Source organism: Pollachius pollachius, assembly GCF_949987615.1.
Source record: "Pollachius pollachius genome assembly, chromosome: 1".
NCBI classification, from domain to species: domain Eukaryota; kingdom Metazoa; phylum Chordata; class Actinopteri; order Gadiformes; family Gadidae; genus Pollachius; species Pollachius pollachius.
The window spans coordinates 51,638,349-51,658,908 of NC_136934.1; the positions used below are offsets into that span (position 1 = coordinate 51,638,349).

Genomic DNA, 20,560 nt, shown 5'->3' on the forward strand with positions numbered 1-20,560 from the left:
TTAGTTTAATTAAAAACAGAAAAAAAAAAAAGAGTCCGGGAACAAACAGATCTGCCTTTCATTTTTATTTTTGAACCCAAACAACCCATGCTGCAAGAAACCGATCTAATGCTTCTGATCGATCCGGTCTTACGTCTGTCGATCAAGCCGAACTGACGTCTGCCGATCGATCTGATCAAACGTCTGCCGATCGAGGAGATCAAACGCCAATCGAGCATGTACAGAAGCCAATGACAATAATCCACTTGATCTGAGCTTCACAGACAGTCAATCAAACAGAAGTATCGTGGTGGTGGAGATCTATGGATCTGTAGTTGTGATTCGGGTATTTGCCTTTTAATAAACAATGCACAAGACAGCAAGATGAAGAAGACATTAACTAATAACTCTGAGGGGAGGGAAATAGAACTAAAGAGCACCAAAATAAAAAGGGAAAAAGCCAAACAGAAATTGCAATGCTGAACGAGTCTTAGAAAATCCAGTGCAACCTAAGACACATTCTGCCTAATAATAGTTGGAAACTAAACCAGGGAAAATATCAATAATAACAATTTGTATCTCCTGACCACATTATCCAAATCTATTCATATAGAGCATTTTTTCCCTGAACAATTTTTGCACAGTACCATAGAATTGTATATAAATTACAAATTGAAATTTTCCCTTTCCACCAGACGATGATTTACTTAGTAAAACCCCTGAAGGCGGGCTGGAGGGATGCGTGATGCAGGGTTCAGGTTCAATTGCTCAATTAGAAATTTGAGGGAATTTAATTTCTTGCATAATTTATGTTTGTCGTTGAGTGAATGGCCTCACCGAATGAGTGAATCTGGAATAGCACCATGTACAAAACCTGACCATTTTTTGGCCAATCATTCGAAAATAGTATGTTTTAAAAATAGCATATAGCAAGTGTGCAGTGCAGTCTATGCATTAACTGCAAAGTGATTAGATTTACAAAAAAAGCGCAAAAAACAACAAAAAAGGAACCCTAGTGAATAAAGCTAGCTCCACACTAGCCTGGCCTCGTTCCGTGTGGCCTCAAGGTTTACTGCCACGATGTTACGCGTTTCTCATCTCAGAATCAAATCCACGAGGCGCTATGTTTAGACACAGTACACAGAGTGTTTGGTACAGTAAGGTCAGTACTTTACTGAGATTAGACAGGAAAAAATTACCCCCCCCCCCCCCCCCACTCAAGTTCTGATTTGAATTACAAATTGTGAAAAAGGGGGAAAACTACATCTTTATTGCATACCCATGATCTCAACCTTACTTTTAAAAACAGGTTTTGAAGACCATGGAATTAAAAACTGAAGCTTATCATTTGGGGATTCTAAAAAGCATAGTTATAAAAATGGATACCAACATTTTAGCTCCGGTAAAGGAACAAAATCTTTTCAATTTTAAAAAAGACATTTTACATCAATTACTTCCGAAATCTTTTTTTTCAATATATAGCACCAGTACTGACGATGTCCTAATATGAGCAGTACTTCAATGTACGGTACGCTGGTGTTCCCCACACCAGCTCATAGATCGTTTGGTCTAGAAAGCTCGTCTGCGAGGCACTAAAATAGGCCGACACAGACAGCAGTGAGACAAATTATTAAATCCACAAAACAAAAAAAGAATAAAAGTGCAGTCCCACTCCAGCTCCACCCAAAAGCCTGTCTGAACCTCCTCCCTCCTAAGATAACTGGTGGGGCGCTTCAAGCATCTCCATGAGGAACGTGTCGATGGGTGTGTCACCTATCAGCTTGAAGAAGAACAGATGCTCCAAGCACTTCAGGCCAATAGAGCGCAGTGCGGGCAGGCGAAGCAGGAGCTTGGCAAACCTGGAGGGAGGAAGAGCCGTCGGTTAGTTGGACCACCTTCTTTAAATGGTGTGTGTGTGGCCGGTCTGTGCGTCTGTTTCTGAATGTACTTGCATGCTTGTCTGTGTGTCTGTTTCTGAGTGTACGTGCGCGTGCGTCTGTTTCTGAATGTAGGTGCACGCTTGTCTGTGTGTACGTCTGTGTGTCTGTTTCTGAGTGTGCGTGCGTGCGCTGCAGCATATGCATCCTTTCCATCTGCAGGACTGCTGCGTGGTTGCGCTAGGCGGTGTCTGGTCTCTCACCTTCCCTGCTGTTCGGGGTACTTCTGTTTGCAGTAGGCTTCCAGTGATGCATAGACCTTCTCCCTGAGGAGCTCCACCTCAGCGGTGTTGGACAGCCCTTTAGCATCTAGGACACATAGGGGGAGAGAAGGTTAACCTCTACTGCAGCGCTCAGAGAGACTACTGACACACGGGTTAACCTCAACTGCAGCGCTCAGAGACTACTGGATTGCAAGCAAAATGTGGGCGAGAGTAGCACGTATACAATTATATAGTTACATATTAAACCTGGGTTAAAGAGCTTCATCTGACCTGGTTAAAGAGCTTCATACCTGGGTTTAAGAGCATCTTACCTGGGTTAAAGAGGACGATGGCTCGGAGACAGCCTAGCTCCGTCTTGTCCATTTGCATATCTCTCATTTTGCTGACGAGTTCGGTGAGAACCCTGCAGAGTGGAACAGAGAGGTGAGAACAGGGGGGGGCGGGGGCCAAGTACCTGAACACAGGACAAATACAGGGGTCCCTTCACAGGGCCTTACCGGTCAAATATTGCCCCCACTTCTGCACTCTGAATGCTCTCCCTGCAGGAAATCAAAGAGGTCATCATACAGTCAGTACATGAGATCCAGAGGTCATTATACAGTCAGTCAATGAGATCCAGAGGTCGTTATACAGGCAGTACATGAGATCCAGAGGTCATTATACAGTCAGTACATGAGATCCAGGTCATTATACAGTCAGTACATGAGATCCAGAGGTCATTATACAGTATCAATGAGATCCAGAGGTCGTTATACAGTCAGTCAATGAGATCCAGAGGTCATTATACAGTATCAATGAGATCCAGAGGTCATTATACAGTCAGTCAATGAGATCCAGAGGTCATTATACAGTATCAATGAGATCCAGTGGTCGTTATACAGTATCAATGAGATCCAGTGGTCGTTATACAGTATCAATGAGATCCAGTGGTCGTTATACAGTATCAATGAGATCCAGAGGTCGTTATACAGTCAGTCAATGAGATCCAGAGGTCATTATACAGTCAGTCAATGAGATCCAGAGGTCATTATACAGTCAGTCAATGAGATCCAGAGGTCATTATACAGTATCAATGAGATCCAGTGGTCGTTATACAGTATCAATGAGATCCAGTGGTCGTTATACAGTATCAATGAGATCCAGAGGTCGTTATACAGTATCAATGAGATCCAGTGGTCGTTATACAGTATCAATGAGATCCAGTGGTCGTTATACAGTATCAATGAGATCCAGTGGTCGTTATACAGTATCAATGAGATCCAGTGGTCGTTATACAGTATCAATGAGATCCAGTGGTCGTTATACAGTATCAATGAGATCCAGTGGTCGTTATACAGTATCAATGAGATCCAGTGGTCGTCAACAGTCAGTCAATGAGAGGACAGTTATCTGTACCTGTCGAAGATGGCTGCTACTCCTGCGCTGTGCATGGCGTTGTCCCTGTGCAGCTCAGAGGCCAGCAGGACTCCGTCCTTCAGGGCGATGGAGCGATGGGAGAAGGAGGCGATGAGGAGCTCGTTCCAGCCTAGCAGGACAAGACAGCGCCTTGGGGGTTAGAGGGGCCGATAACACAATCATACCTGCTGTGGGGGGGTTAGGGTGGGGGTGTTAGGGTGGTGTTGGGGGATTGGGTGCAGGTGTCAGGGTGGTGTTGGGCGTGTTACCTGCTCTCAGCAGGATGACCTGGTCGTCTAGGGGCAGCTCGCTGAAGTGGGGGATCCTCTTGGCCCACTCCACCAGGGCGAACAGCTGCTTGTCCGCCGTCTGGCAGATGTTGGACACGGCGTCGTGGGGCTGCAACGACACGGGGCACCACAGTAAATACCGAGGGGGGGTCCCGGGGGGGAGAAAGCCAAGGGGGACAATGGGGGGGACTCACAGAGCTGGTGGCGGAGCCTCCGTCCGAGTGCAGCTCCGTCCGCTGTTCCACCGCCGTCTCCGCCTCCAGGATCTTCTCCACGGGCATCTCCTCGTTCACCGCCATGCTGCACTCCAGCTCGCCCTCACGCTCCCGGTTCCTCTGGCGCTCCTCTTGCACCGCTGCACACGGGAGGGGGAGAGGTCAGCACCCAGAAGGGAGAGGTCGGCACCCAGAGGTCAGAGGTCAGCACCCAGAGGGGAGAGGTCAGCCCCCAGAGGGGAGAGGTCAGCCCCCAGAGGGGAGAGGTCAGCCCCCAGAGGTCAGAGGTCAGCCCCCAGAGGGGAGAGGTCAGAGGTCAGCACCCAGAGGGGAGAGGTCAGCCCCCAGAGAGGAGAGATCAGAGGTCAGCACCCAGAGGGGAGAGGTCAGCCCCCAGAGGGGAGAGGTCAGCACTCAGAGGAGAGGTCAGCCCCCAGAGGGGAGAGGTCAGAGGTCAGCACCCAGAGGGGAGAGGTCAGCACCCAGAGGGGAGAGGTCAGCCCCCAGAGAGGAGAGATCAGAGGTCAGCACCCAGAGGGGAGAGGTCAGCCCCCAGAGGGGAGAGGTCAGCCCCCAGAGGGGAGAGGTCAGCACCAAGAGGGGAGAGGTCAGCACTCAGAGGAGAGGTCAGCACCCAGAGGGGAGAGGTCAGAGGTGAGAGGTCAACTCTCAGGAGAGGTCAACCCTAAGGAGAGTAGAGGTCAACACTAGGACAGTAGAGGTCAACACTAAGACAACTGAGGTCAAAACCAGGAGAGCAGAGGTCAACACTAGGACAGGAGAGGGAAATTTGAAATACAGTCCAATACTTTGGAAAATTGGCAAATACATACAGGCTATGTCTACACAACAACAACAACAACAGGTAAATTGGTAATATAACATTTGTAGTATAACCTTCAGCCATACCAAGAGCTTTTCTCAATTCCTTACATTTCTGACGTTCATCTTGGACCACTGCAGGAGGAGTAGAAGAGGAGAAAACAGAGGAGAGGGTTAGCATGGGTAGTTAGTAACATTAAGCTCTCCTCAGCCAGCCACCATCTGAGACTCCTACCTTCAATAATCACATGAGAGGAAACATCTATTTGAGATCTAATAACGTGCGTTTCTGCGTGGGACCAGGACTTCATGATTCACAAAGCTGCTCAATTATCGACGGTAATCCAATCTAAAAAATCCCACGCCACTCTGAGAGACACTCTTTAGCACTACTTCTAAAAGAACATTCCCTTTGGAGTATGTATGCATACAACACCAAATAATATAACTTACAGCCTCACTGTGTGTAATCAATCAAATTTGTTATGCACTGCTATGCAGTTTTCCTTTGTGTAAAAAAGTACTGCAGTCTGCTCTAGTTGTGTGTGTGTCCCTACCACCTCTCTTCATGCCCATGACAAGGCACTTCTGGTAGTGTGTGTGTGTGTGTGTGTGTGTGTGTGTGTGTGTGTGTGTGTGTGTGTGTGTGTGTGTGTGTGTGTGTGTGTGTGTGTGTGTGTGTGTGTGTCCGTCCCTACCCTCTCTCTTCATGCCCATGGCCAGGCACTTCTGGTAGCGGCAGTACTGGCAGCGGTTCCTCTGCCTCTTGTCCACCAGACACTCCTTGTTGTCCCTGCAGGTGTAGCTCAGGTCCTTCCTCACCGTGCGCTTGAAGAAGCCCTTGCAGCCCTCGCAGCTGTACACGCCGTAGTGCTTCCCTGGGGGGGGGGGGGGGGGGACATTCAGATACAGGATATACCAAACAGGTGTACCGGCCGAATCCGTGCTCCCCGTTCTGTAGCTCTATCACGCGTCTGTGTTCGCTCCCATTAGAGCCTGTGATGGAGCTACTGAACAGGGAACCCGGGTCGGACTGCTGGCAGCGTGTGAGAGCCGAGCCTCTGGGTTACAGGACCGACCCCCGAACCTGTACTCAAGACTCTGCATAGACACCATCCCTCCCTCTTACACACTGATTGTATGTTGTACGTCCTACAACTTAATGTACACAGTGATTGTAAGTTGCACGGCGTGCCACTTAATGTACGCACTTATTGTATGTTGTAAACTCTGGCACTTAATGTACACTCATTGTATGTTGTACGCCCTGCCACTTAATGTACGCACTTATTGTACGTCCTGGCACTTACTGTTCACACTATTATTGTATGTTGTTATAATGCTATCTATCTTTGAGTTTACCTGGTGATTGTTGGTTCTATGAACATCCTTCCTGTACTGACGGTGATATATTGTTGCTCCTCTTTCTTCTGACCAATGTACTTATTGTAAGTCTCTTGTGATAAATGGAAACGTGAAGGCGGTGCGCAGGCCGTGGCTCACCGGAGGAGCGGTCTCCACAGATGGCACACAGGCGCTTCTGGGACAGCATGATCCCAGGGCTGTGGGCGGACATCGGCCTCAGGCCGAACGGGGGCTTGACGTCATCCGAGCTGCTGATGGCGTGCATCCCGGACACCGACGAGTTGATCTGAGCGGACGGAGGGAGGAAGAGGAAGAGGCGGTACAGATGACTGGAGCGGGGTCTGAGGCCCACCCATCCCGGGGTAACGCTCAGCGCTGGCATCGGGGGGTTAACGGCCTGGGTTGGCTGTTGAACACTTGAACACATGTTGAACACTGTGGTGCTGCTGTGTTACTTAGCAACTCACACACGGCGCGCCTGCAAAGACATACTGACACTTTGGGCCGTCGTCAGCGTTTAGCTCACCTTGGACGGCTGAGGTGGATGCTTTAGGTGATGGGGTAGTCAGTGGACAATTCAAATATGCAGAATTACTTTGGGTGTCATAAATATTTGGCCTGTTAAGCCCGTTGAGACTGTAGTGTTGATTAAGGGCATTACAGATTAAATTGAATTGAATTTAGAGCGCTGAAATGGGTAATTGTGGACACATCGTGTCCATCAGATGAATAAGAATGTTCTTTATTGAAGGTTTTGGCCTGGTTTTCACCAAGCCGCTAGGAAAACGAAGGCAGTTGAACCAGAAATCTATTGCGTTCATATAAATAATCGTTAAGAGTAAAATGGTATTTTAAAAAAGCCTTCTCCTGCATTTCTTTTGATTTGTATTACATAGCGCAGAACAAAATGGTGTCTGGAACCTCTTCATCCCTAGATCCAGAGGCTGGGGCACCTAAACATTAGCCTGGCAATACAATTCTATTCAACACCCCCAGAGTGTGAGGAATAGGTTGTGTGGGGGTCAATGATTGGTCAGTGGAACGTACCTGGCTGCTGTTGATAGGTCCAAAGCCCAGTGAGGACGTGACGCCCGGAGAGCCCAGAGAGGGGCTGATGACAGAAAAGGGGGAGCCCAGGATGGAGGTGGGACTGTTGGAGGCGGAGCTGTTGGGCTGCTGTGAGGACATGGCTATCAGGCTGCCTAGTGCAGAGAAGAGCGACTAGGACCCGTCTGAGATCTCAAGGTCTGGGGAGGCGAGAGGAGGAGAGACGAGAGGAGGAGAGGCAAGAGGAGGAGGGGCAAGGAGGAGGAGAGACAAGGAGGAGGAGAGACAAGTAGGGACAAGGAGGAGGAGAGACACGGAGGAGAGGCAAGAGGAGGAGAGACGAGAGGAGAGACAAGGAGGAGGAGAGACCAGGTGGAGAGACAAGAGGAGGCGGAGAGAGGAGAGACCAGAGACGAGAGACCAGGAGGAGGCGAGACAAGGAGGAGAGACCAGGTGGAGAGGCAAGAGGGGGGGTAGACGAGGAGGAGAGAGCATTAGCTTAGCATGTCAAGGGTGTCAACACCACTACGTTTACAAATGCAACATACAACAATATGACATGATTATATATGCTAATTATATGGCATATATAACATTGCAAGATAGGCCAAATATGCATTGACAGGTTTTGATGCATTAAATATTAGGTTTGTCAAAGCAACAAAAACACGTACGAGTCTCATCTTTTTTTCATACACTCCCCTGAAGAAGACACCAAAAATGTAGGTTGCGAATTCAAAGTAAAATATTCATAATTTAGACCCTGTAAATCTCCAGATAACCTGATCTCCCAGGTAACGATGTAATCCAGTGGGTTCCTCTACGGAGCCTACGGCTATGCCAAGTCGTCGACTGGTCTTTAATCCTATCACAGCTCGTCCAAAAGGTCGGGGAGGAGTTCCGCCGCTCTGTTATGCATTGTTTTGGTTAAAGGTGCATTGGTTGGCTATAGAACATGGGGATGTCTTCATGAGCACTACAGTAGGCCTGTGTACTGTTGGGAACAGTAAATAGCAAATAGTTGAGATCTATTATTACTTTTGGGGGGGAAAAAACAATGGACTCACAATGCCATTTCAGTATTTGTAGCTGCTGTATAATTAGTATTTACGTATTAATAATAGGATGCGAGTAATCCCTGACTTGTTTTGTTTGTGGGAGTATACTCGACTATGTAGGCATTTCCTAAACATGTTTGTATTATCTGGCTTTGAACTTGTAGCTGTATGTAGCTGTATCTTTATTAACCTATAATGTAGCTCATCTATTTATAACTATCAATTATAGGCTAGAAGCCTTTGGTAATTTAGAAAAGGCACCATTAAAGTAATTAATTATGACCAATGTATAATGTTGTTACGGTACGCCTATGATTGGATTAATTAATTGGACTGGTGTTTACCAGTTGCAGATACCTACATTTGCTGTCTAGGGGTGCAACCCTAGTTTAAAATGAACACACTGGGTTCCATTTTCCGTGTGCGTAAATATCAATCCAAATTGTGACGCCATGGGCCATAATTGATCATATTGTTCAATACCTCGGGATGTGTCTGTAGGGTAATTAAGGCCTTCTGTTTACCCATTGGGTAGATCATACAGAGTGATTAAATTAGATACTTTTGTGAAGGTAAAGGCTCGACCTGAAAGGGGAAGGGGGATGACGTATCACTTCCTTGATGTACAAATGCCAACACAGATGGCATCTGAACAGATGACATTACAAACATCCTGCAAATCATTAGCTTAACGTTACATGTCCGTCCAGTTAGATCGCAGCTCTATGTTAAAGCCGTTACCAGAATGTGCGCAATAATTGCTTCAATACATAATATAATAATTTAACATCCAAAAGGGATGTGCAGCCAACATAATTGCACACTGATAGGAGGGAAATCTCAGTATGAACGCTGTGGGTTAGCCCAGTGCCCCCTTTACCAGACGGTACTTTCAATCGGATGAACCCCTAGATTAACACTTTGATCACCAACTCCTCCTCTACACCACCTTCCCCCTTTACACCTCCTCCTCCTCCTCCTCCTCCTCACCTTATCCTTTACACAACACACAGAAACCACCCAGATAAACTGTGTGATCTATTGAACGCAATCAGCTCCCACGGAGGCTCTGATGCGAACTGCCTTCGGTTTAATGCGAGCTGGCAGATCTGAGGACGGAGGAATCTGATCTGGCGTTGAGGCCAAACTTCCTCCTGCGGTCCGATGTCTATAATCTATAATAATCTATAATCTATAATCCCCCGTGGTCCCAGACAGCCGACACGACGGAGTGGAGGAGTTTGTGAACGACCATGTTTGATATCTGTTCATATTGTCCAAATGTCGACGCGCGACACGGTTAGCATATGGTCGCGGTCTGCGTACATAAATACATCCTGTGATACATTCATGTGTTCATATCACACACACGAGTACCAAACCCTTCACAGGAGCCCGCCGGTGGACCCCATCTATACCCCTCTAACATGCAATCAACACTTACTCACGGAGTGTTCGCTGGTTTCGCTGATAACGCTATAAGCAATAAGCTAATGCTATTAGCAATATGCTAACGCTATTAGCAGCGAGCTACCGCTCACCAGAGGAGATCTGCGGGATTAGCATCCCGGGCTGAGCGTTACTCGATGACGCCGTAGAAGTGGGCCGGTTCGGAACACAAATCCGGTTCTTATCGATTTTTAGACGAACTTGCCTTTCACAAATCCCGAACGCCGGGGATCGACGGTCTCAACTTCGGGGAATTCCGAACATTATCTCAAAAGCTAACCCGCTAGCTAACGCGCCGCTAGCTGAACGAGTGCTCCCCCGACTCGGTCCGTCCTGCTAACAGTTAGCTTAGCATTAGCTGGAGGATAGCGCGATCGTTTAAAATGCGTGCAGCTTACCCGGTTAACGCTCAACACATCGCGGGAACCGCACTGCGAATCATTTTATTTTCTGGTGGTCCGGAGACTGTGGCCGCGGAGACAGAGCCAAAGGCCGATATTCAATCCCAGCTCACTTCAACTTGACGCTGTTGTTGTTGACACACTGAAAGGCGGCCATGTTGGCTCTCCGCCAGTGTCCTTAGAGCCAACATGTCTCCCGGGACTGTGCTGTCACTGCTCCGTCCGGCTCCGGTCCAGAGTGCGCATGCGCAGGCTATGCACTCGGATACATCCCATCTGCCCTGATACAAGCAAATTTATGCAATAATATTTTATTATAAATCAATTCATTTTTAATTTTTTTATGAAATCAAATATTGCTTGTAGTCTACCATTTCCGTGGTCACCAGAACCATATTCTCACACAATAGTTGGATTAGATCCACTATTTTTAGGCATATAGCCCCCAATTATTATTACGTTTAAGTTGCTGTCGACAAAGTGAACCGATGTACAGCTGGTAGTGGCAGCCGGTTGGGCTTCAACGTATCATTTTAAAAAGGCATTAATATTGTTCTGCTCAGGGTTACATGAACAAGAAAGGAGGTGTGGAAACTTCTGTACCAACGGTGTCTCTCCGCCGCCCCCTAGTAGCGTGGGGGTGGGGGGCGGGAGTTCTGGTCACAGAGTTCTGCTTGCAGTGTTCCATACCGATAGTTAACATGTTACAATAAAAAAAAAATACAAGCAATATTTAGCTTTTGACCGTTTCCCATTAGTTTAATGGGGAAATGTTGCTTACCTTGCTTCCATTCTTTTATTGAGGAAGTAAGTAAATGACAGAGAGAAGTAAAGCACTTATTGCACAACAGTTTCCAGTTAAACAATGCCAGCAATAAACAAATGGCCCATAGCCATACTTAATTTTAGATAATTCTAATAATCATAAGAAGCCTATGCAATGTAATATAATTATGAATATGAGATGTATTTTATTCTATACCATTTTATTATTAATATGCATAGTATTAAAAATCTTGATATCCCTCATTTTGTTAATCTTTGTTACCCGTGATCTCAGAAATGGCTGATGATGCTGTGCTGTGCTATGTGTTGATCAGGGAACACTGGGACAACCGGCTCGTCATCTGAAAAGCAGATGTCAACGTTTCATTCAATTTCAGACTGCCAATAGTTAGCAGAAATCCTAAAGTGTCTTTAAAGAAGGTTTTTATAAACGCAGAAGAGCAACCCGTGACCCCAAGACTGTTCATATACTGAACTAAACATGCACATCTGTAGGTGTATTGCAATGGAAACATACATCATGGACCTTTGTCAAATTCATCTGCAATCAAGGATGAAGGTATTAAAGGAAATAATAATTCAGCACTTTTCAAGACACAACAGCGCATGTGGTGTTCACTCACCCTGCTGGGGTTAGCCCCCTCCACACTGCTCACCACAATGGGGTTAGAGGATAGTGAGGAGGGAAGCTATTCAAATACCAAGGGTTATGCAATTACAAATAGTTGCACACATACAGGTTTTCACCATACAACTAAACAGACATATGCAGCACTCACTGCATAACAAGCCCAACTTAATGTGGTTATACAGTATATACAGTTTCTCAGAGTGACACTAGGTACTCATCTTGCTTCTGGAAACATTGGACCCGAAGCTTGTATGTGTTTTAAATGTGTTTGCATTATAATTGGTAATGCCTCATTTGCGTTTTGTATTGAGCCCCAGTACCCCAGTCCAGCAGGCTGGTGCGGGTCACATGGTCGGTCACATGGTCGGTCACATGGTCGGTCCCCATGCCAGATGGTGGGGCTTCTGGCTGTGTTTTGTTGGTTTCTCACATCAGTCTGCTGCAATTTCAGATTGTACACTGATACAAAATGGGATGCGTGTGTTCACACCGCCCGGGTTAAGGCGGGCCGGCTTAAGGCAGGGACATTTGCCATCTAGAGTTAATACATTTAGGATTTCCTTGACCTCTCTGCTCAGTGTACGGCTCTCAATCTTTCCTTCTTTATGGAGGAAAGTTATTGAGAAAAAACGCATTCAAAAGCAGCTGTGTGTGGGCAACAATAGGCATTGTAACAGACCTGTATGCAAAACTATGTGGGCTCTCCACTTCCTGAATACCTTCGACTGTTACAAACTATGTTCCTCATCGCCCTAACCTTTTATTTCCTAGTATAATCAGGGACACATTGCCCAGTGAATAACTATTATCTTTCAGGTGGCACACTGGATTTCAAACCGGTGTGTTCTTAGTGTGTGGGTGCGTTGTTGAGTGAAAGGATCTTGCAAAACTCATGGCCACTGAAGTCGGCCTTTATTGGTGCAAACAGGTTAGGTGACTTCCTCAGACCTGTCTCTCTCCTCGGCGCTTTTTTCCTTGCTCTAACACAGGATCTAACCACAGAACAACACATGAGGTTGTTCAGGGTGTTGCTGGTTAGTTATTGTCTGTTTTGTTCTTTAATGGAATTACCACAAAGGGCTGAGGTTCATCATGATGAAAGGAATTATAGCGGTGGCCTTTTTGTTCATATCTGGTTCGTATATGTCTATTCTATGTGACTACTCTCACTTTCTGTAAAAAGTCATTTTCATTACTTCTCATTTTAACATATCTATTGTAATTTAATGTCCTCTGTTATAACTGTGATTCATTAAATGTACTCCATGTAATTTATATGTATTTTACTGTACATTCACAGGTTTTTGTTCCTTCAAAATCAGCTCTGCAGAATTTCACTTTGTTAATATTTTAATGAACTATTCGAGTGCACAGAATTTTTGTCGAGAGGAGTTCAGTGATTTGGCGACCGTCGGTAACTCTTCAGATGTGCTGAGCTTGGCGGCCGTAGTTCCAGACGGTATCGTCAGAACCTGGATAGGACTGCGGCTGGTAGACACTGCCACATGGTACTGGGCCAGGCCTGACCACAAGCTGGTCTTTCTGAACTGGGAGGAAGGAGAGCCCAACGGTACGACCCCAGAGAGCTGTGGAGCGATGAACTCCGATGGGCGGTGGTTGGAGAGCGGATGTGACACCAGAAGAGGCTTTGTTTGTGGAGGTTAGTCATATTCTACTTAGCCAAAATGACCCTGTGTGTAAACAGGCAGTGTTGCACCTGCATATCAATTCACCATAACATTTATATCTGTAGGTAACGACACACACGGCCCCGTGTTTGTGACCAGTAAGAAGTCGTGGCGCAGGTCCCAGGACCACTGCCGGGGACTGTCCAGGGAGCTGGTAAGCGTCCAGTCTGCAGCGGACAACATCGCTGTGCAGGAGGGCCTCACAGAGGCCCCTGTGTGGATTGGCCTCTTCAAAGACCCCTGGAGGTGGTCCGACGGAGACGGCTCCTCGTTCCGCCTCTGGAAGACCAACCAACCCAACATCAACGACCAGAACTGTGTGGTGGCTGTTTGGAGGGATGGTGGAAAATGGAATGACCTTAAATGCCAAAACAATCGCAAGTTCATTTGTCAGGGGGGTGAGAACACGTGGATGGAAGTAGAATAATGAATGCACTACTCATTTATGGAGATCGTTTATGATTCAGTGACATTTAAAGGATCAGTTAAAACCACCATCGTCTTCTTAATGTCTTGCATCTTCATCCTCCCACAGCAAGGAAAGTAAACCCCAGGCCTTCACCAGTCACCCAACAGACTGCTGTTACACCTGGAGACATCCTCTCATCACCAGTCACCCAACAGACTGCTGTTACACCTGGAGACATCCTCTCATCACCAGTCACCCAACAGACTGCTGTTACACCTGGAGATAACCTCTCATCACCAGTCACCCGACAGACTGTTACACCTGGAGACATCCTCTCATCACCAGTCACCCAACAGACTGCTGTTACACCTGGAGATAACCTCTCATCACCAGTCACCCGACAGACTGTTACACCTGGAGACATCCTCTCATCACCAGTCACCCAACAGACTGCTGTTACACCTGGAGATAACCTCTCATCACCAGTCACCCGACAGACTGTTACACCTGGAGATAACCTCTCATCACCAGTCACCCAACAGACTGCTGTTACACCTGGAGATAACCTCTCATCACCAGTCACCCGAGAGACTGTTACACCTGGAGATAACCTCTCATCACCAGTCACCCAACAGACTGTTACACCTGGAGATAACCTCTCATCAACAGTCACCCGACAGACTGTTACACCTGGAGATAACCTCTCATCACCAGTCACCCAACAGACTGCTGTTACACCTGGAGATAACCTCTCATCACCAGTCACCCGACAGACTGTTACACCTGGAGATAACCTCTCATCACCAGTCACCCAACAGACTGCTGTTACACCTGGAGATAACCTCTCATCACCAGTCACCCGACAGACTGTTACACCTGGAGATAACCTCTCATCACCAGTCACCCAACAGAGTGTTACACCTGGAGATAACCTCTCATCAACAGTCACCCGACAGACTGTTACACCTGGAGATAACCTCTCATCACCAGTCACCCAACAGACTGCTGTTACACCTGGAGATAACCTCTCATCACCAGTCACCCGACAGACTGTTACACCTGGAGATAACCTCTCATCACCAGGCAGCCAACAGACTGTTACACCTGGAGATAACCTCTCATCACCAGTCACCCGACAGACTGCTGTTACACCTGGAGATAACCTCTCATCACCAGTCACCCAACAGACTGTTACACCTGGAGATAACCTCTTATCACCAGGCAGCCAACAGACTGTTACACCTGGAGATAACCTCTCATCACCAGACACCCGACAGACTGTTACACCTGGAGATAACCTCTCATCACCAGGCAGCCAACAGACTGTTACACCTGTAGATAACCTCTCATCACCAGTCACCCGACAGACAGTTACACCTGGAGATAACCTCTCATCACCAGGCAGCCAACAGACTGCTGTTGCAAACCTCTCATCACCAGTCACCCAACAGACTGTTACAGCCGGGCACATCTTCTCATCACCAGTCACCCAAAGCATAACTACCCAGACAGTTTTCCCAGTCCCACCAACAGACCCAACAACCGTTCCACCCAGCCCTGTGTCGGCCTCTACTGTCACGACACACACCGCAGTACCAGCCAGTAAGCAGTCCACCGCCGCGAGCAGGCTGGTTCACAACAGAACGTCCGCATGAGCAGATTCAATTCTTCAATGTAGAATTCACCACATTGAACTTTATCAAATCTTACCTCAAGTCAGCCACCTTTTACCCTGAAACGCAAGAGCAACCTCTCTGACACCACTGCTAGGCACCACTACTACTTAGTAATAGTACTAAGTAACATTATTATTAGCAGTAATAACACTATTACAGCTAATAGTCAAGGTTTATCAGGTGGGCCTCTTGCTCAGCCTATCTTTATTCATTCAAAACATTTCGCAATCCACATCAGCAACTATTCATGAACAATTAAAACATAAACTAATTCATCTGCTCTGTTTTCCCCCCCCTCCTCAAGGAAATTTGATTTTAATTCAGAAGAACATGTCGTGGATGGAGGCGTGGAGCTACTGCAGGACCCACCACACTGCCCTGGTCTCTGTCCACAGCCGGGAGCTTCAGGCCCGCGTGGGACGGGCCGCCGAGAACGCCACGTCGCCCCACGTCTGGCTCGGGCTTCGCCACGCCTTCAACTTCTGGTACTGGATCAAGTGGGGCGATGGCTGTTATCAGAACTGGGCCCCGGGCCACGGGGCTGAGAGGACGTATGACTGCGGCATGGCAGGTGCCCTAGAGGCCACTAGGGGGCAGCAGTGGGTGGCCTTACCCGACACGGAAGAACTCAACTTCATCTGTTTTACGTGCGCTGAGGCCGCAGCGGGCCTGAGCTGATCTTCATTTACTTGTGTATGTCGTATCTACGTGTAAATAATAAAAAATATATATATTCCCAAAAGTTTTCATTCAAATTATCAGGCCTTCACAAGACCTCCACATAGAGCCAAGGTTTTGGTCGTTTGGATTTGAAATTAATGCATTCAAGTGCTCTGCAGCATCTCATGTGGTTCCTCTCCTCCTCATATTGAGGTGCTTCACATGCGGCTATTGGCCAGGCTTCTTTTGTTTCCCTGGATTCTATTGAATATGAAACCGTTTTGGAGTGGAGGCGTTCCCCCACAGTCACGGGCAGCAGGAGTGATGTGAGAACATTGATCCGCTCTTTGCCTTTCACTTGGGGGTGAACATTTGCATATTGACCCCCTAAGTTGGACCCTGAGAATCTTTTTGAGACCACCAGGATATGCCCCCTGACTTGACCTTCAGAGACAGCATGTGGCCACGGCCTGCTCTCCTCCTCCGTCGCCACATCAGAGGAGAACCAACGTTACGAGAACCATTCAGCCAATTGTTCGGTTTGTTAGGGATTTCTTGTGCTAATACTGTTTATTTAATTCAACTATTACTGTTTTTTGGCAAACTCATCCATGAAAATGTGCTAAATATTGTCCTGTGAAAGGATGAACGGATCAGTGTAGGGTTTTAATAATGGAAGCCTTTTAAAATAATCCATCGTTCCATTCCACTAAACCAATTATTTCAATTGACAGCAGTTTCATTGCTCTTTCATTTTGACTCAAATATTGGATTATCTTTAATGAAGGTTTTTGGTAAAAAATGTGTACGATAATAGAAGTCTCTAAATCCATGCAAGCCCATGCGCATCGGCGAGCCTGCCGTTCCAGAGCTGCAGTGTGAGGCGTGTCCATCAGCATGGACCATTAGACATGTTTCATAGCTTAGTGATCGCTTCCCCTGAAAGCATCGGTCAGTTCAATGTTAATGTCCCCTTTCTGGCCCCTCCTCCTTTTCTCACCATCCTCTCCTCTTGTGTGCTGTCCAGCTGCCTCTGACCTCTGACCTCTGTCCCCTTACTCCTGACCCCTGGGTACATTCCCACGCCACACCCTTTTGTGGCCTGCTCTCCATAGCAACACGGTGGTCACTCCCTTGCATATCCCCTGAGATTAGGATTCAGCTCCACTGGGATGGGTGTAATGCGCTCTAATTTGGCCTAATCCCAAATCAGATGTGGTTCTCTTTACAGTATGGAGCTCAGATTAGCAGCCTGATAATAATATAGTCTGATGAATTATTGTCAGGTTTTTAACATGATTAAATATTTATGAAAACCAACAAACAAAAGATATAAACAGCAGAGATGGTAAACAGCGTGAAGTGTTAGCTGCATGCGTGTTCATGTCTGGCCTGAGAAACATCCTTTAGAGCTACAATCTTACATGATGCATTCACGCCTAAAGTAAAATTCCTCCTACTTTTTTTCATCCTGCAAATGTTATCTTTTATTTATCCAAGCGATTCAAACAAATGAATTAAACACAACACAAGTAGACCCATTATTAAGGTGTATTTTCTTCCTTAAATCCTTAATACCACATGATGGAACCCCATCTCTGTTCACCTGCCATGCCCCTCTGCGTGCGAGGCCCTGCCCATGCTGTCACCGCCCCCCGCCTCCTTCACTCTCACACTTAATTGCAGCCAAAGCAGATTTTCTCCATTGAGCCTCTGTCTCTTAGGTTACCCCAGTCCTCCATGAAATGAGATGGACAGAGGGAAGAAGGGACACACACACACAGACGGCAGTCAGCAGCCAGCAGCCGACCCGGACGGACGTCCATCACTGGATCTAAACAACCCAAGTCTCCTAGCCTTTCTTAACCTAGGGTTTGGGAATGAATGGTTTATAGATAGATCAACAGTTTTTGGCAAATGAAAACCCCTTTGGGATTATCAACCTTTCTGCGGTAAGAACCTTTTTATTCAAAGTAGGTTTTTGGTGTGTATGGTTTTAGTCATAAATTTTACAAAATAGTTTTTGTAAATAGTTTTGTTTTTTTTGCAAACCAAATGTTTAAGGTTTTTTCATGTACATTTATTTCTCAAAATAATATTCAACAGTTCACTAGCATAACAAAAACTAAGATAATTTTCTTACAAAACAAATGTAATCTTATTGTGCATTTTGTGTATTGTACTGCTTTTGTACTGCTTTAACATAACTTATTATTTCATTGATTTTCATTCACCTAGATTTGTGCAATGATGCAAATGTATATATCTGCTTTGCCAAAAGGTAGATAGATACATACCATATGTAATAGTGTATATATGGTGCATAACTTCATGTGTCTTTGTGGTTTCCTCTCCAGGACCTCTGTCCGGCGGACCCTCCTCACATGGGTGGAACTCAGAGTCTAGGGTTGATTGTCCAAACGCAATTCTTGTGTCTCTGAAACCAGGAGTTGTGCATGGACATCTAACGCTCGGCTGCTGCTAAACAGATCCAGATGAATCCTCTTCAAGGGATGGATTTCATGGAAAAGCATAAAGTGATGGGATTTATGCTAGACTAAACTAAAGACATCTAGTCTCCATAACACTTGGTTAATCAACCCAGGGTCTGCATCAATAGGTATTCATCACTAGGTTACATTTTAGATAGATAGATAGATAGATAGATAGATAGATAGATAGATAGATAGATAGATAGATAGATAGATAGATAGATAGATAGATAGATAGATAGATAGATAGATAGATAGATAGATAGATAGATAGAAAGCTTTAATGTCATTATACAAAGTACAACGGAATGCAATGAGCAGCTCATTAAAAGTGCACACATAGTTATCGAATATATAATATAATATATAATATATAATAATATATAAAAGTATTATATAATAAAAATATATAAATATATAATAAAAAAAGAAATACACAGTAAAACTTAAATACACAGTAAAGACCACAAACAGACAACAAACATCAGTGCAGATCTGAGTTCAGTTAGATACAAGAAGATACATTTGGGTCAATGGTCAATGGCATCATATTGGATTATATGATTGATTTACTTAAAAACTTTAATTCTGAGATTTTGATATTGAGTTTATAACCTATTTGATTCTTTTTTATAACCCTCAATGTGTTTCCACACGGTTAATTATTTACAGTGTATTTCCCTCTGAAAACAGGTATGAGCAGCCATCCATCAGCAATCACGTTCTACCCTGAGGCTTTCTTATATTCTATATATCTTTCATATTTTTTTTGCAATTAAAGGTTGTTTAACTCGGTGGCTACTCATCAAAGTGTATAATTTTTCATAATTGATTCACTTGTTAAACCACTTTTCAACATGAACTTTTTTATGTTTGAGTAAACAGCAGTAATAACAGTCTCATGCCTTTCCCAAAAAAATATCCAAATATTACTAAATTACTCAATATTATGAGCGGATCTTGGAATGTCATCCCAAGAGGAGCAGCAGGCGGAGGAAAGCAGCAGATTGCAGCTGCAGGGGGATTCAAATCGGTTCTAAAGGAATTATGTCGCCCTCCAGCGGTGGTTAGCATTCAAAGCCCAGGGGGTGAAAAGCAAGGACCTATAAAGAAAAAGGCTCGTCGTAGTAGACCATGAGTAGACCTCGGAAGAATAATTCCCGCCTCCGAGGCTCCCGGTTCCCTCGGGCAAATGTCTATAGAAAATAACATAGCGTTTATGAATGAACGTACATAACAAACTCTGTAGGTGGCGAAGAAGTAAAAGCTGCGTCACTTTATGAACTACACACTTTTTCCATTTCCAACTATAAAACGCATTAATATATTTAAATTAGTGTATAATCCCACGGAAATACGGATCGTTGTTTAATGTTACATCAGCCCTGCATATCCACACATAGGGCCTACATCGACGGCATATTGGCCTTTGGTCAGTGGCGTAACATCATGGTGATATGCCCCGGTGCAAATATTTATTTTGTAATCCTGGACGGGACTTCCGAGCAGGGGCACATCCTCCATGTGCCCCTGACGGCCCCTGGGCCCCGGTGCACCGGTTGCACCGTCGATATTTTCGCCACTGCCTTTGCTCAAGGATGGCCTGTAAACACATACGAAAACATAACATTTCTCAACTGATTTAATCTTTCTATATATATATATATATATATATATATATATATATATATATATATATATATATATATATATATATATATATATATACATATTATATAAATATTAACGTAAATATGATATAGATTGTATACATATTTTCGATCTTATTGGGAAATGTAAAGGTAACAGTTTTATTTATTCAGAAAAAGGCAGCACACCCGTTTACTATAACTTGTTTACTGACGGGGTTGACTTATGATTCGAGGTTGATTTATGATCCAAAGGCCAGTGCGGCTTCGAGATAAAATGTATGTCTGGCTTCCAGAAGAAACAGAGAGGCTGCGTAGGCTATGGCGCAATAAAGCACCATCTTGAGGATGGTATGAGAATAACATGTAGTCATGACGTTGGCGCCA

The 20,560-nt window shown here is 45.5% G+C and overlaps 2 protein-coding genes across 6 annotated transcripts; one reads left to right on the forward strand and one right to left on the reverse strand.

Moving 5' to 3' along the window:
* Nucleotides 1–50: 50 nt before the first annotated feature.
* LOC307078452 (retinoic acid receptor RXR-beta-A-like) lies at nt 51–10,370 on the reverse strand. 2 transcript variants are annotated; one of them, XM_079740281.1, is made up of 12 exons: nt 10,180–10,370; nt 7,275–7,474; nt 6,366–6,513; nt 5,561–5,740; nt 4,974–4,997; nt 4,020–4,180; nt 3,805–3,934; nt 3,536–3,665; nt 2,638–2,679; nt 2,452–2,543; nt 2,120–2,225; nt 51–1,838 (listed from the first exon to the last, which is right to left on the reverse strand). In XM_079740281.1, exons 2-12 carry the CDS (start codon nt 7,413–7,415, stop codon nt 1,691–1,693), a joined length of 1,302 nt encoding a protein of 433 aa, XP_079596407.1. In that variant the 5' UTR covers nt 7,416–7,474; nt 10,180–10,370; the 3' UTR covers nt 51–1,690. The 2 variants fall into 2 exon arrangements, with proteins under 2 accessions (XP_079596407.1, XP_079596408.1); XM_079740282.1 differs by lacking the exon at nt 10,180–10,370 and adding an exon at nt 9,987–10,109.
* Nucleotides 10,371–12,400: 2,030 nt separating this feature from the next.
* LOC307078438 (uncharacterized protein) lies at nt 12,401–17,351 on the forward strand. Of its 4 annotated transcripts, none has more exons than XM_079740245.1 (5): nt 12,401–12,734; nt 12,900–13,259; nt 13,353–13,685; nt 13,823–15,298; nt 15,677–17,351. In XM_079740245.1, the coding sequence occupies exons 1-5, from the start codon at nt 12,692–12,694 to the stop codon at nt 16,048–16,050; spliced, it is 2,586 nt and encodes an 861-aa protein (XP_079596371.1). In that variant the 5' UTR covers nt 12,401–12,691; the 3' UTR covers nt 16,051–17,351. The 4 variants fall into 4 exon arrangements, with proteins under 4 accessions (XP_079596371.1, XP_079596372.1, XP_079596373.1 ...); XM_079740246.1 differs by having other exon boundaries at nt 13,353–13,668; nt 13,827–15,298; XM_079740247.1 differs by lacking the exons at nt 12,401–12,734; nt 12,900–13,259; nt 13,353–13,685 and having other exon boundaries at nt 13,779–15,298.
* Nucleotides 17,352–20,560: the final 3,209 nt, after the last annotated feature.